At 42.5% G+C, this 17,483-nt stretch overlaps 2 protein-coding genes across 8 annotated transcripts in view; one reads left to right on the forward strand and one right to left on the reverse strand.

Annotated features, from left to right (window-relative positions):
• Positions 1 to 16,815, forward strand: part of LOC127354730 (CREB3 regulatory factor) — a 34,944-nt gene extending 18,129 nt beyond the window's left edge. For all 7 annotated transcript variants that reach the window (XM_051384861.1, XM_051384866.1, XM_051384860.1 and 4 more), the window contains 4 exons: positions 901 to 1,090; positions 3,699 to 3,772; positions 8,947 to 9,075; positions 9,633 to 16,815. In XM_051384861.1, the coding sequence (XP_051240821.1) occupies positions 901 to 1,090; positions 3,699 to 3,772; positions 8,947 to 9,075; positions 9,633 to 9,748 (509 nt within the window). In that variant the 3' untranslated portion in view covers positions 9,749 to 16,815. The remainder of the gene's footprint in view (positions 1 to 900; positions 1,091 to 3,698; positions 3,773 to 8,946; positions 9,076 to 9,632) is intronic.
• LOC127354729 (stress-induced-phosphoprotein 1) overlaps positions 1 to 17,483 on the reverse strand; it is a 164,719-nt gene that overhangs the window by 61,379 nt on the left and 85,857 nt on the right. The window lies entirely within an intron of this gene.

A 17,483-nucleotide genomic window follows, 5' to 3' on the forward strand; every position in this document is an offset into this window, starting at 1 on the left:
TGACACAAATCAGATCGGGACCCTGAGGCATGTGCCCTACATACAACTTTTATGTCAAAATCTGAATGTTTCAGCATTTCCCTGATCGGTGGATCTTACATCAGGCGTAACGGTAGCGGTGCAGCAGTTCGGCAGCTTGTGTCCTCCTCAAGACTCAAATACAATCCAGTACAATAAAATCACAAACTACATTTACACTGTCACATATTTATATGTTCTGTTACTGCTTATTCTGTCATTTCATTCAGATATTAAAAGCTAGGATGCTATTTTTGTGGCTGCTCTGTTAAATCAAATTAATCCATTTTCAATTCCAGCAAGAAAACAATGGAATGCTGTCTAGGGCCGCACAATTAATGGAAATAGTATCAGATTGCAATGTGCTGTAGTACTGTACTGCTGCAGAGATACCCTGGCCTAGAAAACATGTTTGTTTGGTACAGACCCCAACAAATGCCACATTATCATGATTTTAATGGGATTTGTTTCAGTAAATATAAAAATTGCAATACAGTTTATTTTCTTGCAGCCTTAACGTTGCTATCCCCACAGAGTGTATTCAATCAGTCATGTTGTCACTAAGGTCATAATATATTGGTCTCATGAGGAACTATCAATTTTATGCTGTTACATGTGCATTGTACAGGGACAGCAGCTGAAAATAAGCGGCTATTGTCAATAAAATAATGTTTTAAATAAACCAATAAATTAAATTAATTTCAAACATTTCTTGATGACAGAGCATTGTTTAGATTCAGGATCATGACTAGAATTTTAAGACAAACTTAGGTGGATCTGGTGTGTTTATAAATAAAATTAAAATATCGAACAAAAGAAGATTGTAAAGCTTGTACAGACAGGTACTGAATTCATTCCATCGATTTGTTTGTTTTTTTCCAGGCAAAAAAGGACGACGTAAAGCTCGTAAGACAGACGCCAGCGACCTGACGCCAAACCCCCAGAAGCTCCACAACATCGGGGAGCAGCTGCAGAAGCTCAACGCTGCCATCGACGGCATGGGTCCGGTCAACGACCTGCCCGCTGTGGCCCGAGCCCGGTCCCGCAAAGAGAAGAACAAGCTGGCCTCTAGGTACCACGCTCCACTTACTGCCCTCCTACGTCCTCTGCACCGAGTCAGAGCCCAGGAGACTTTGTGTATTGATTTCTGAGGCATGAGTGGGCATTTTGAGAGGTTTTCACTGTTTGTAAAGCGTTTTCAGAAAGAAATAGAAGAGAATCTTGCAGGGCTTTGTGGTTGGGTATCTGCAGACAATCTTTAACCTTGTCAAGATTGGTTTTCAAATATGTGGCGCATTTAAATATTTGACCTTCTTATACTGTTTCTGGAGGACACAGAGAGAGAAGAATACATTGAGAAAAACATCTTATCATCGTGGAGTTAATTTGATTACGATGGAAAGTGGTTGTAATTCCAGTCTTGCATTTTTATTTTGAAGTGTCGGGAAGCATTTCATCTCTTCCCCACGTGGAACACACTGCACCACGGTGAAGATGACCTTTTTAAAAACCCCAGCGTCTGAGGAAACTACATACAACACAAATGACTTAAAAATTTAGGTCGTGAGTGTATTTTTCAGTTGATTTTCCCTTTTTTAATGAGTTTACTTTGGACATGAGCATGATGGAATAGATTAAAGAAAGATGGAGGGAAGCAGAGGAAAACAACAGAGGAGAGATGAGATGGAGCGAAGCAGGATGAAAGGCTGAATAGGAGGAAATCAGGGCAGGATTGAGGAGGCAGACAAGGAGTTAGATGAGGAGGGTCATAGAAAGTTCATCTGTGGAGAGAAGAAGGGAGGGGTAGAATTTGGAGCAAAAGGACATTATTACAGGCAGTTTGAAGAGGAGGGGGACTCTGGGAATATCTTATTATTCCAAACATATATTAAACACGACATAAACACAACATCAGATTGGAAGTTGAGGGGGAAAACAGGAGAAAGCTGAGAAAAAGACAGTGAGAGTAGAGAAGAAGTGCACAGTTAAAGTCACTCTGTACTTTAATGTGACTGAGTTCATGTTTTCATTTAATATGCAGGTTTCTCCTCTGTGATGTTTCTCATCTTTTGTACTGTCATACTTGTGGCTGCCTCAGAACAGATCAGAGTTAGCAGTGGGATTATCATAACCGCCTCCAGTCTGTCCCATTATTTTCTCAGTCTTGTTAAAAAACAACCTGCCCGGGCCGATCAGGCTGCGTAGAAGAAAAACCCTCTGGGGAGCCTCCAGCTCGGCCGGACGCGCCAACAAACACTGTTAGCGGTTACCGACCTAATGACTTACAGGAATACTCCACTTTCACTTTCACGTTGATGAATGAATGACTTTAATCTCTGTGTTCAGCACAAAGACGAGTTGTTCAAAGTAGGGCTGCCTCCTACTAAAGATTCTCCTTTGTCCAAGAAAGAACTACAGTATGTTCTAGTAGTTGTTAGTTAAAGCTCAACTAGTCGGTTGCATGCTTATGATATTAATGCTAGACGTAGAGGTGCTGGGGGGGGGGGCTGCGTGACTTATGTAACCCTGCACTGCTGGAGAAAAAGTTGCTCCACAAAAGAGATGCAGTATGGTTTGCAGTCAGTCATGAGACAGGAGTCGATGGTGATAAAAAGAGGTATTGTCCTGAGAGTGCAAGTAGGCGTCCCAAACTTTCAGCACTGTCTATTCCATAGTTGCACAAATGAGATTAGCTGAGCCACCTGCTGGTGTTCAGACAGCAAATAAGCCCCAAAATGTTATTTTGTATTCCTTTTAAATGAATCAAATAATGTGTCTGCTGTCCGCCTCCTGAGTCATTCTTTCCCTGAAGAGAGAGTTACCATTTATCATGTGATTGGTTGCTAGATTGACTTCAAAAATACACACAGCTCCAGGTTTGGAGACACCATCCGAGCACCAGAGGTTTTTAATTTGGCGAATATGTTTGTCCTACCTTCCAGGCAGCCTCTACTTTCTTTGCAGCTTCACAATGAATTCTTTTTTGGGGCTATTTTTGATTTTTTTCGGGGGCTGTTTCGAAAACCCTATATTGACGGTGTGTTTAGTGGCATGTGGGAAGGTAGGAAATTTAAAAACCTGTGGTACATATATGTTGGAATAATCCTCTGTACTTTATCAGTCCCATCCCCGCAATGATTAAGAACAGCTTAACTGTTGTTCGTCTACATCCTCCTCAAACCAGCAGGGACTTTGGTACAAATTTGGAACTTAGAAGAGAAAAATGTGGCTGTAGGCGAAATCCAACATTTCAACATGCAGAGGAACACAGACTGGCCTGCAAGTGTTTCCTTAGGTTTCATTTAGCTGACTCACAGCTGCAGAAAAAGAGAAATTCTATGCAAGCTGCAGAGTATAGTCCCCATGAGACGCATTCATTATTAATATGCATTGATTGATTCATTCCCTGCTGCCGTTTTTCAACCCCAAATACTCTGAAACCAAAGTGGCCGTTTTCACTTCAGAGTCGGGGTGTCAAATGGTTACAGGAGGAGCGGAGGGATGTTTCCAGTTAATCTCCCTCACAGTTTGGAAATACATCCTCCACTCATCACTCTCCAGCTGCTCTCAGCGTGAACCAGCAGACATGGTAACAGGGTCGTGTGGAGAACGGGAATACTGGAACAGAGTTTCTTGTTCCAGAGAATGACAGTGCTCTCTCTCTTGCTCTCTGTTTCCAGGGCCTGCAGGCTGAAGAAGAAGGCCCAGCACGAAGCCAACAAGATCAAGCTGTGGGGGCTGAACCAGGAGTATGGTCAGTACTGCAGAATGGACACAAACCGCACAGCTAACTCCTCTTTAGATGATTTTCATGTGTTTTAACTCCTGCTGAAGGATCAGATTCCTCTTTCTGTGTCAAGAAATGTATTGGCTTTCTTAAACTCAGATTGGATAAACTCAGAAAACAAGGTTATGTTGGAGGTATGAAGCTTTTTACTGGACGGTGAGGATTCACAGAATATGAGTTTATGATTCAGTATCATCGCTCTAGGTAAGGTTGGCCATGAAAGAAGAGATTTAGATCAGAGACAATTACTTTCATAATTCATATTGACACTATACAATGTGATATTATGCAATATTACAGTTCTTACTGGCTGTTGTGATAACTGCAGTAATGAAATACCACGCTATTGAGAAGTGAACTGCAGGGGATGGCAAGCCAACACCACTTAATAATCCAATCACTATAATTACTCTAAAACATATAATCTTATCTGATTCTATGATATTCCAGCCTATTTTATTTTCCTCAGATTTAAAACATATGTTTTGTTCTGAGGCTGTGGCTCAGGAGGTAGAGCGGATCGTCCACTGCATGTTGAAGTGTCCTTGATGATAGGGATGCTGTGCATCAGTGTATTACCTGCTATTTGTGATATCCTTTGTCATCACTGTATGAAAGTGGGTGAAGGTCGCCTTTAGCGTACGGCGCTTTGAGTGGTTGGAAGAACTTAAAGCCGCTATATAAATATAGTCCATTTACCATGTTTCCTTGAGTTGGACAAACATTTTGTGGACTGTGAAAACAAGATGTTTTGTTCCCATCTCCTGCTCTCAACCACTCGTAAAATGATCTCTTACTGAAGAGCAGAACATTGGTGAATCCAGAATTCAGTGGCTACTAACAAAATAAGAATAAATCATGGATACGAACAAAAAATAAGGGACAGTTTGTTCGTATGTTGTGTGCATTGCGTCTTGCATGAGGCCCCCGCTGTATCTGTTTGATCAATCACAGTCATCTCCTGCACTAAATCGGGCAGATCCTGAAGCGCTCCTGCTCTCTTTCCCTTAAGGTTACTTTTCAATTGTCATTGTTTTCTTCTGAGTAGAAGAGGCACTCTTTATTTCAGGCTGTACTGTATAATGGAGGCTTTATAACCCTCTGTAGAAAACCCCCATAGTGAGGATTGGTAGATGTTAAAATTTTACCTGCCACTTAACAGATGGGCCAGTTTTTTGGCTGGCGAATGAAGACAATATATCAGCCACTTGCATATTTTACCAGTATTTGGCCGGTGGCTGGTGCTAATTTAGTGCAGTTCTCTCAGTGCTAAAGCAGGCTCTGTCGGAAGAGAGCACCCAGTTCTTTTCTTACTGTGTGAATTTGTCTACATTTTACAAATACTCTCATTTTTAGTTGTGCAGCAGCTGTGTGTAAGTCCAAACTTGGCGCAGTTATAACATAAATTATTACTAAGCTGTGATTTATGCATTATTAAAATAAAAGCAAGATAAGTTACAACTTATTTCTAAGTAACAACTAAATAGTTACACAAGCCCCTATAAGGTGGTGTCGATGATAAAATGTCACAGAATCAAACTCACTGATGGTAAAACTGCAGTTTTTCTGCCGCACAACATTATCTTTTCACTAACTGCTGCTATTTTGCGATTAGAAACCTAATTTATTCGTATGATATTTCAACACCGACTTAGCTCATTACAATGTGTTACAATGCTGAGTGGCTCGTACCAACCAGAAACTAGGTAGGTTATTCCCCAAGTAATCGTGGTGAAACCAATTTTAGTAGCAGATTCAGTTTCAAACTAACTCAGCCTCTAGTGTCGACTTTACACAATGTTGAACTGATTGAATTTATTCTACAGCAGCAGCAGTTACAATCATTCAAGAAAAAAAAACCCCAGCAAAGCCTAATGGCTCATTTCCACTGTGGTCCTCCAGCATACAACCAATAACCTCACACTGACACGTCGCAGCCTCTCTTTGTAAGGAGAATAAAATACAGACCGAGCTATAAATTAATCATCTTTCCGAGGCTGCTTTGAAGACGCCCTGTTTAAGGAATCAGGTTACTGCAGAACATTGATAATAACAAGATCACTGAGGAGCATGTAAACACACTGATTGAGGAAAAATCTGAGAAGGGTGACTTCACCTCGCTCCTCATAATCAACACCTCTACTCTACACCAAATCTGTCAGCCTGCTCGCTCCTCTGCCTCCTCCTCCTCCTCCTCCTCCTCCTCTGCCCCCTCCTTCTCCCACTCCCACTCCTCCTCCTCGTCTCGTTTGGTTCGACTTCTTTGAATTCAACCCCAACCAGCATCCCACTTCCTTTGTCCCTTTTTTTTTCCCTCCCATTTTTTAACATTCCAGTCATTCCTGATGCCGAACCGGCATTTCATTGCGAATGAAGGCTTTAGTCGTAGCTCCCCTCAAATTTTTGTTGCACTGGCAGGAAGCCAAAACACACAGGGCCTAACCTCACACATCGCCTTGTTTCCTCTTCCCCTCCTCTCCCTCCTGTGACTCCTTTTTTTTAATTCTCTCTCATTCACTTGTTCTCTCTCTCTCTCTCGCTCCATAATTTGCATCTATACAAAACGCACTTTACATGCTTAGCAGCAGATTCAACAGGAAACTACAAACAAGTAGGATTATGGCGCTGTGCCAATGCCGGGAAGCCTCCTGACTTCATTTACAGTGTGTGTGTGTGTGTGTGTGTGTGTGTGTGTGTGTGTGTGTGTGTGTGTGTGTGTGTGTGTGTGTGTGTGTGTGTGTGTGTGTGTGTGTGTGTGTGTGTGTGTGTGTGTTTGTATACAGAGTTGGGGGGGGAAGAAATGGTCCTTCGCCCACACACAGACTCCCCACCGAGACGAGCGCTGGACTACAGAGGAATCAGATTCATACGAGAATAATGTGCACTGACAGGAGGGGTGTCATGGTGCCAGCAGGTCACATGACCTCACACAGGGAGGAGCCAGAAGGTGCTGATGATTCACACCATCAGCAGCAGAGATAAGCCTCAAGCAAATCCCGTTTTGGAGCGAGGGAAGACAGCTGACTCGATATCAAAATAAAATGTAGAAGTTGCTGTCTTTGTAGTGCAGACAGCAGAGCGAGGCAGTAACTAACGGTAGCTGCCACGTTAGAAAACACCCTGTAAGATGCTTTAAGTGCAGGGTTGCAGCGGTATACAGATACCATGGTGTACTGTGGTAGGAAAAGCAATCAATAACATGTACATTTGCTTATCTACAGTATTGTATTAGAGTTATTAAAAAGTATATAGGTATATAAGATAGATTAAAGCATTTGTTCAACCCAACAAACCTTCTGTTTTCATTGCTTTATTGGTTCATTCTAATTAATGATAATAATAATGATTGTTTTCTGAGAGATCATACAGTTGCAACCCTATTTGTGTGTTTCACTTGTCTGCCTTCAAGATGCTTCTTGCTAAATCTTTGCAGTTCTTTTCATTATTGATACAAACATTTTTTTTAAATAGTAAAAAACTGTCCATCACAGTTTCCCTCAACCCGAGATGACGTCTCCAGTTGGTTCTTTTGTCAGTGAAACCGTCATTTATTGTGTTTGCAATGAAAGATTAGACGAACTGGAACCAAAGCCTGTTTAAGGATTTTGATTGGAAAAAAAGACTCAATTATCAGAATAGCTGAGCTCTGGTGTGAGAGCGTGTTGCTGGGCTTTGTTGGAAGGAAATCTGCTGGAGGTTTTTACAAAAACAGGAAACAGCTTTACTTTGCAAAGAATACATATGTAATCATTATGGCAAAGGACAGAATAATAATAAAAGTATTTATGTGGAGTACAGCACACAGGTCTCCACGAGCGATGGAGATTTCTTCTATTTTTGAGGAGATGGATATGTTGTGAATCTACAGGAATTATTTAAGTTGTAATGTTAACTCTATTAAAAATAAGCTCTTGCTGACATTTGAAGAAAAATGTTATTGTCAAAGCCAAAGTTAAGGACATATATGCATATCAAACTGAATTTTGGCCCTGAATTATACATTAGACATCGTTTACCTAGAAGTCAAAGATATTTGGTTGCACAGTTGAGAGCTGGTACTGGAGGTTGCCCGATTCAAAAATATACGGGAGGAAAACAGATGCTGCGAGCTGAGAGAGTATACTTTTATACAGCACAAATTATGATGACCTGAGAGAATCAATGCTTGAATTCACTCGTAAAAAACCCTGAAATATTCTGATGGATGAAACAACAAAAATGGGAATGCCTTGTTCTAATTTGGATGTATTTAAGTTTGTTAACTTTGTCTCAAAGGCCTGGAAAAGGAGGCAAGATAGACGGTTTAATTAGAACTAATTGTGACTTGTCATTAATATATAGTAAGCCTCAGTCAGTGATTTGGGTCTGTGCTATCTATGGATAGTCTACCTTTACTTAACCAAGGATGCAACGCTGTGTTTGCCATCATCGCACTGGAATTGGCCCAGTACAGCCCCAGTCTGATCTGTGAGCCACCGAGCAGCACTGGGGCAGTTGGGGGGGGGGGGGTTATGGTCTTGGACAAGGGCTTGTCTTTCACTTCCCTCACCTAAATCTATCATTCTGCTTCCCTTGTTTCACTTTTGACCACAGTTCATTTTACTTTCCCTTTTGCTCTTTGGAAACAAACAACCTCTCTATCCCTCGCCAGGTTTTTGGGGAAATGAAACCATTTTTGAGAGGGCTGGTTATCAAACATCAATATTTTTTCAGTCCCAAAATGTGTCCATAACATCGAGGATAGAACATCATCAAATGATACATGTTGGCATCGAATGCTTTGTCAGAATCATCTATCAAATCATAATTTTGCTCATTTTAGAGTTTTTTTTTATTTTGGTAAAATTCTTGTATGGCTGCTTTGTGTTAAGACAACATTGGTGGGTTTGAATAGTTTGGTTTGTTTTGTTGAATGAACAAAAATGATTTGTGAGAAAGTGGCAGTATTCCTCAAAGTAAGGTATTGAAAAAGTCAATAAATACCCAGCATGCCATGTGGCTTCTGTAATATTGCTGTGGCACTGCTCTGAGGCTGAAACTGAAGCAGAACTGAGCAGGATACCTGCTTCAGCCTCACTTTTCCCCCTTTTTAAGTGTTTTGAGATGAAAATAATCTTTTTATTTTGTCTTTGGCTGCACAGAGAACTTGTTGGGAGCTCTGCTGCGGATCAAGGAGGTGATCCGGCTGCGGGTGGAGAGCAGCGAGGAAGAGGACACGGACGAGCGAGGGATGACCCAGCGCCTGGAAGACATCCTCCGAGAGTCCAGCGGTGAGAGACACAAACACACATACATCTTGTCCTGACCCCAGCTGGTCGAGGCAGACGACCACCCACCTAGAGTTTTTCCTTGCCGCCGTCGCCAAGTGCTTGCTCATGGTGGGAACTGTTGGGTCTCTGTAAATCATTTTATAAGGAGTCCTAAGATAACTTTTGTTATGAGTTGGCGCTATACAAAGTAAATGTAATTGAATTTATTGAATTATGTGATATATACAAAGATCCCCCAAACAGGCGCTGAATCCCTGGTAGAACAGAAAAAAAAATTAAAATATGATTGATCTTCTATTTATCTTGTTTGTATTTTTTTCCACTGATGCTCAATTATAATTTTTAAATGCCTTGACTCTATGTAGTCCACTTCATTTAAGTTGTACATTTTAATTAACAGGTTTATCAGCGGGTACCTTAGAAAAGTCTAAAAAGTTGTTTAGCTTTTGATGTCTGTATATTTTCAGCCTTATATTTCTTTTTTTCTCGTAAGAACTATTTCTGCCTTCCCTTTTCTTTCCAACACACTTTCTAATTTATTTCCATGACAACTGCAGGTCCTCTAGTCGCCGGGCGGACCAAAGACTTTGTGCAAAGGATTTTGGCGGCCAGCGCGGGCGGTCAGAACCAGCGCAAAGAGCCCCCGCAAGGAGATGACGAGGTGGCGGGCTAAACCCATCGACCGTCCCTGCTTCCCCTCCTCCTTCACCCTCCCTCTACCACGCCTTCCCCCTCCCAGCACCACCAACCAACCTGACCTGACCTGACCAAGTTCTCTGCAACACCTCCACTCTTCACGTTGTACACATTTGAGTAGGAGATGAAGAGGTGCAGATGCTGGGAAAGGGGAGGAGGAGAAGAAGGAGGAGGAGGAGGAGGAGGAGGGAGTAGCCTAAACAAGTATGGGAGTAAATTGCCACCTGGCTCCTGGTCCTCTCCTGTTGGCCCTCCAAACAGCAGCCGTCTTCACCGCTCTGTCTCTGCAGGCTGCGCCACAACCACCACCAGGCCAGAGCTGCTGCTGCTGACGTCTCTGTATTCTGTGTTATGTCTGTGTGTGTGTGTGTGTGTGTGTGTGTGTGTGTGTCTGTGTGTGTGTGTGTGCGCGCACGTGTGTGTGCGTGCATGTTGGACATGTAACATACTGTATGAGCGTGTATAGTGTTCCTCTCTCCCTCTGTGTGCTGTATTTGTATCCCAGTGTGCCTATGAATAGACATTGCACTGTTTTGTAGATGGTCGTAGTTGCCGGCAGGGGACCGGTAGTGAGTCGAGGGCGAGGGGGCATTTGAGGATAGAGGAAGTGCTAAAATAAGGAAGTGGGAGGAGCCCAGGCCTGGAAGACAAAGAAACGAGTGTGTGTGGTTTTTTTTTTTTTTTTTTGGCTGGGCTCCTATAGAAGCACTGCATACCATTTGGATTGCATCGGCATCTGAAATGTCACTAAATATTGTGACACACAACAAGTGATGGAGTCCTGATGCCAGACCAGCTGTTGATGGAAACAACAGCCTGTTTGTTGTGGAAAAGTCCTTGGAGCTTTAATACCCCCCACCCACCCACCGCCCCCCTCCCCCCCTTTAACTCCCCTTCACCCCATCAAAATGAAAGCAAAGTCAAAAACGAAAGAGAAAAACTGCACCTTAATTCAAACTGACCAAAGATCACTGATACTGCTGAACCACTCGGACACCAAAACGTCTCACTGCTTCAGATGCTGCCAACCATGAACACATCATTTTGTTTTGGGAAGTGAGGGGTTAAGTGACTGAAATATTTTGGATTGTTGACATGTTTACCCACATGCATCCTTAAGGGATGACATTACTGAACGGATTTTAATTCCCCTCACCTAAATGCACTACTATCATGGACCTGAGAGACTGACAGTTTATTATTTGGTCAGCCTTTTAGCTGCAGCCTGGTGCTCCTTTAGCTTATCTGCAGTGGCTTTATTTTTACCCACAAAAGGGAAGTGTCCTCAATGCCTTCCCCAAGCCCTCTCCTCAACCCCTGACCTGATTATGTAGCGCACCTTCCTGAATTGCAATGACAAATAGAGAAAAACACTTGTAGATCTAGAAAGCAAATAAGTTTGATTTGTTTTTTTATTATGATTTTGTTGATATTTGGCAATGCCACAGCCCACATAGTGGGTGTCAGTCTTGAGAGTTTTGAAATCTGCCTTCTGTGGTCTTTGCTGAAGCTGAAGACCAACTTGTCCAAGGTCTCTAAATGTTGTTGGACATTAAAAAAAAAAAAAAGTCAAGGACCCTTTGAATTGCACTGTGGTAAAAGCAACTAAGCACCTTCGAAGAGGGCTTCAGATCCTCCAAAAGAGAGAAAAAAGACTCCTTTGTCTAAAGACAGATATTGATTGAAAGACCTGTTGTTAGCGCTCAGCGCTTCGTGACCGACCTGGTGGTCTCGGTTTGTTTCAGTATGGTGCTACTGTTTGATGAAAAAATAAAAAGCAATGCAAACCTGAGTGGAGGCATCAGGCAGTAACTGCTGACTGGGTTTTGGCCTGCGAGCACATACTGTTGTAATAGGCACTTTGTTTGCATAATGACGCCTTTCTGAAGTGCCTGGAGCTTAAAGCCACAGGGACCTGTGTTATTATGCCTGATCTTAAACCCTATTACAAGGTAAAACGTAACTCATGACTACTGCTACGAGCTTGGCCTCACTTGACTTTACTTAGTGGACAAAAAACTGCAGGCCTGTCTTAGGTTTTCTCACACATTCAGCCAAAAAGAAAAAAAAAAAAAAGTCAACCAAAATATTTTGCTTTCAGATTAAAACCTATACATGGAAACAGTAGCTGGCACCGGTTTCTGTGAACATCATCTCTGGGAAATATAAGTGGAGGAGTGGCTGTTAGCTAAGCAATCCCCTTTTGTTTTTCAACCTTGACGAGCTCCCGTCTGGGCTGCGTTCCAAAGCTGCCGCTCTATAACATACTGTTCCCCTTCTATGGAAACTCCATTTCCTGTCTCAACCAGGAGAGGAGCAGTTAACCTTAAACTCTTCACCTTCTTGAGGTTTCACTCGTGGTCATTTTAAAGGCCATGGAGCCCAGGACAGTTTTTTTTTTTTTTTTTTTTTGCTCCTGTTTAACTTCGTTTCCTTTTCATTCTGGGAAATGTTGCTCATGGTCGTATGAGTATAGAAGTGTACTGTAAACAGAGGATTCCTGTCGTTCAGCTGGAAAGGTTTCGTTGTGTAGTCCTGCTGCTGGTGAATAGAGCTTTAAGCTCTGATGCCCACAGACAGACAGTCTGTGGTTTGCAAGAAAAGATGCCTAATGCAGCAGCAAGGGGCTCTGATGTCACATTAAACATCACCACAGAAACCTGGTCAGGTTTTCATGTGATCATCTTACAGTAAAAAAAATAATAAAAAGACAGATGATCTAGGAGAAGGTCACTGAGGCCAGTAGAATAAAACAGTTTGGTTAAAGGTGCACTCTGCGCTCTTTCTGCTGCTGAGAAGTGGTTCCTCCCGCTTTCTCTCGAGGCTTGGGAAGCTGGCGACGCTGCCAGCGGAGTCACAGGATCTCGTGCTGGCAGCAGCTTCCTTCACATGCCCTCGCACAACACCAAACAAAAAAGAAAGGAAACAGCTGAAAACAATTGTATATATCCCTACAGTTTAAAACGTTGTACAAACCATCTGTGAAGCCGGAGGAGGACGAGCTCTTTGGGTTTAAGAGGGATTCCACTTTGAATGCACAAGTTTGTCCTGATGTTTTCCTTCCTCCGAAGCGGTGTTATGTAACAAAACACCATCTGTTGTGTACATTCATCTATATGCCAAAAACTGAACTGAAGAGAAAACTGTTCTAACTCAGTGCCACAGATCCAAACAACTAACAAGACATGGCGCCGGATTCTGTGCAACTAGTGAGCTCGTGTAAGGGTTTAAATTGACACTGTAGCATTATTCCTCTATTTAAAAGAAAAACGACACATTTTGACATTTTTGTATCATTAAAGATCCCTTTAACTGTAAAGCTTTAATGGGGAGTGGCCACTCTTGGCAAGGCAAATTGTCTCTGTTAACATTCCTGACTCAGTTTCCCAGAAAGCTTCTGTTTATGTGTACCTGGAAGCAGGAGGCAGATGGAAACTGGAATGACCCAAAGATGTCTGCTGTTTGGTCGTATTTTCATGACGGTCATTACAGTGCGAGCTCGGGAGTCAACCGAGGAACAGCCTGGACTGAAACAATAGAGAACTGATGCTCTCAGCTCACAGATTTAGCCAACTGTGACCTAATATGGACAATGACGTTGCATAAATTGAGACGATTCTTATCTGAGCTACTTCCTTGTCTGCCAGAGACGGAGAGAAGTAAACAGTCCTGAAGCTGTCTGTCGCTGACGTGCTCGTTGGCTCTTTTTCAGAGAGAGTTTAGAGGAGTTGAAACCCCTAAGAGCACATTCAGAATGCACACAGACAGCAGGGATTTAGCTCACCGAGTTCCTTAGATGTCTAATGAAGAAATGCGTTTTTAATGCATTAACTCAAGTCCGGTAGCATTTGGCTGTGATGTTCTGTGTCTGCATTCGGCTTTAACGCTGAAACAAGTAATCGAACAACTGATTACCCCCAGTGTCCACCGAACACGCCTGCGCTGTCATCGCAGCCAATGTGCCAATGCCATTCACTCCCACATCCATATTTATTGTCAACTAACGTACACTTAGAGATAGAAATAGTAAAGAAATGTCACAAATATGCTTGTTCACTTTCTGACTGAGCTGTTGTTGGTCCGATCCGACATCTGGGGTTAGTCAGTCAACGTAGAATTTAGATGAAACAACAGTTTTGATAACCGAATAATCAGTTTCCAGCCTCCATTATGTCAGGACTTGCTGTATTTCTGTTTTATATCATTCTAATTGAATATCTTTTGGTACTGAACCGTACAGCGCAGTTTCAAACCCTCAGCTTGGGCTCTGGGAACTTACGATGGGCATTTTTCACTGTTTTCTGACTTTTTATTGGCTAAACAATTAATAGATGAACTGATCGTTAGTTGCACCCTTATTGGCTGGAAGGGTGTGACGTTGCCTGCCTTGCAAAGAGGCACTTCCTTCCATTCGTGCCCCGTGCAGGGGTGCCCCTGCTTGGAAAACACTAAGTTGAGTCGAGTAAGACAAATCCAGAGGTAGCGTTGGAGTGATGAGGACAGGGAGAAGCTGTTGGCCTCTCACCCTCACCACCTTTCATGCGAGTGCAGTGGGGTTTTGGACCGGCGGGCTGAATAGACCCATCAGTAAGCCTACACTGGTGGGACGCTGCTGACCTCCGGGTGCCCGTCCCTACTCTGCCCCAGCGCTCACATTGTCGGAGACACTCAGGCTTCTCCAGTTTCAAAGGCGACGGGCCTGCGGGCAGAGGAGGCCAGGAGAAACAGCACTTAGCCAGGGCCTCGGAATAGCCTATTCGAAACCTTTTAATCCCCTCCACCACCTCCGCCCCCTTTCACACTCTGACAGCTGCAGAGGAGGAGGAGGAGGAATTGGGGCCACCCGCTGCGGTGGCCTGCATCTTGATGCCCCCGTCTCCTTTGTCGCTGACCTGGAAACCTCCATCTGGGAAGAAGCCAGATGGGGGAAGGTGTCAGTTTAGGCCTGCGGGTCCACATGAAGTTTTCTTATCACTGAAGCGGAGGTGTCAGAAGCTGAAGCTCGCTCCAGTTTGTGCCTCTCATGTCTTATCACTACATTAAAGTCACAGAGCTACGCATCCGTTCTTATGAAGTGTAAATCTCTGGCGATCTTTCAAAGACCCCGAAGGTCCTTTAAAGCCCCCGAAACACCCGTTTCCTTAATCAGCTTCTTAATATGAGCGATGAGATCCTACATAAACGCACAATGTTCTGCCAAAGTTGGGACATTTAACTTGAGAGATTTCTGTGTTTTTCACTGTTTTCATGGGATGTAGCAACTAGGGCTGCATGATACGGTATAAAAATCATATTGCGATTCATTTTCACTGAAATAAATCCAATTTAAAATGATAATGGAGTCTCTCTCCAACATTACACCTGGAGAACAAGATTTGTAGGCCAGAGCATCTCTGCAGCTCTGCAGTACTTCATTATAATGCGGTTTGTCACACGTTACCTCGGTGATTTGCATATCGCCATATTGCGATTTCAATAATATTTCGATTAATAGTGCAGTCCTGATACACTTAGTGTTGTTTTCAAGGAATCTTCTCCATCTTGACGGATCAGAAAATGTTTCGTCTGCTGCAAAATAAAAAAAAATGTAACCTGATTCCCAAGTGAGTCCATTCGTAATCCGAAAGCAGATGGTTGCTGGAGGTGACACATCTACTTGCTCAGCAGACAGTATTAATCAGATGAGATCGATCCACAATTTACAGTTTTACTAATCATTGTGTGAAATGTAATGTGTCTGATGTTATTTACGTTCTAAAAGCGGATTCTGCCACCAACATGAAAAAATATATTAAATCGGTACTTTTATGAGCAGATAATATTGTAGTTGACGTTGAATTGGTAAAATTGGCTTCAGTAGAAAATAGTGTTCAAAAATATTTTTTTTCTCTGCAGTGGACACAATATTCTTTGGAATAGACAGAAGAGTTACTGATGATTCAAATCCCTTCAAAACCTTTAACCCAACCCCCCTTTTTGGGAATGGGTTGACCTGAATTAGAATAAAATAGATTGATCATCACACCCTTGAGACACTGTAGCTTTAAGATTTAAAGTTATATTTTTACATTTTGGGGAAAACGCTCGTTCATTTTCTTGCTGAGAGATAGATGAGAAAATTGATGTGGCTCAAATCTGTTCGTACATATGAAGATACTGCCAGCAGCAAGTTAGCTTAGCTTAGCATAAAGACAGGAAACGGGGGGAAGCGGCTAGCCTGGCTTCGTCTAAAGGCAACAAAATCCACCTAAAAGCACCTCAAAAGCTCACTAATAAACATTTTATATTTCGTTTACTTCGTACAAAAGCAAACTCTACAGACACATATATTACACGTTTATGTGACTTTGAATTGTACTCGCAGTCGTACGTGGGGAACAGCGGGTGGTAAGAGGTCACCAGACCTCTTTTGGTTTTTGAAACACCACCAGAGATTTGAAACACAGATGCTTAGCTCTGAATCTCCAATGTAATAATGATGAATGAGCGGCGCCTCGTGGCTTTAACCAAAACCAAGTCAGACGTTTCTGTCGAGATCGATGAGATGAGATCGAAGGCCGGTTGTGGATGTGAGCGGGGGGGGGACATCCAGTGGAGAGAATAAAGACTGAATGATCACATCCCTGCTGGTTCTTTAATCTGAAAACATCCTGAATGATGGGAGGAAAGTCACGAGACTAGCAAACATTCCACAATGCCATGTCATATACTGTACAGCAAACCTTACTTCTCTTCTTCCCCTTTCCTCCCTCCTTCTCCCTCTGTCTGTCCTTCCCAGTAATCACAATACTACAGTGATACTTCGGACCTGTTAACACATTAACACATCTTTATGTACAACTCCTTCGTCAGTAAGTAACCTTTAAGAAAATAGTACAAAAAATAAAAAACAATACAAAAAAAATAAAATACAAGAAGTGCCGTACAAATAGAAGCCTAATATTTTTTGTTTTGGTTTTGTGTGAGTGTACTGTACACCTGTATAATGTATATTTTAATATTTATATGCAGCTGTTGTATTAAAGTATATTTTTAAAATAAAAATTGGGCTGTGTTCCTTCAACGTACAATGCATGAGTATTATCAGAATCTGCCTTTTTAAGCCACTTTTGCTCATTCGTCGTCAGGTATTAACGGCAGCGATGTGACAGTGTGATCAATTTAAAGTGCTCCCTTTTGTCTTCCGTGCATCACATCCTGCAGCACCTTGAAGTCAGGATGTGTGTGTATTTCCACTGAGGGATCACCAGGTTCATGAATGCTGTACAGCACCACCAGCAGGCCACACAGAGTCACTGCATCGGTTATAAAAGTAGCTTTTTTTTTTTACATAACTTCATCCTGAAGGAATGAAGGCGAGGATCGGGTCTGTGTGCCTTTTTGACGTGTGCTGGCACTGGTTGTTTTACAGGCTGGCATCGATTCACCGCAGGATCCAACTCATACCAGTTTATTGTAGACAAGCGCCAACTGCAGATCATTCCCCTCCTTCTGTGCGTGGGGCGTTTTAGCCCTCAGTGTTGTCTTACAGAGGAGGAACTGTTATACTGACTCCTAGGTTGTACTTTTGGGATACACAATCCCAGAACTAAACTCACTGAACCTAATTTAGAGGGGTTAAACCAAATAAAATAAAAAATTAAATCTGCTTTTTCACTTATCTTTAATAGTATCAAACTATGCAGATTGGTTTTGTTTTATTTGGCCCACAT

This window comes from Dicentrarchus labrax, unplaced genomic scaffold (assembly GCF_905237075.1).
Source record: "Dicentrarchus labrax unplaced genomic scaffold, dlabrax2021, whole genome shotgun sequence".
NCBI lineage: Eukaryota > Metazoa > Chordata > Actinopteri > Moronidae > Dicentrarchus > Dicentrarchus labrax.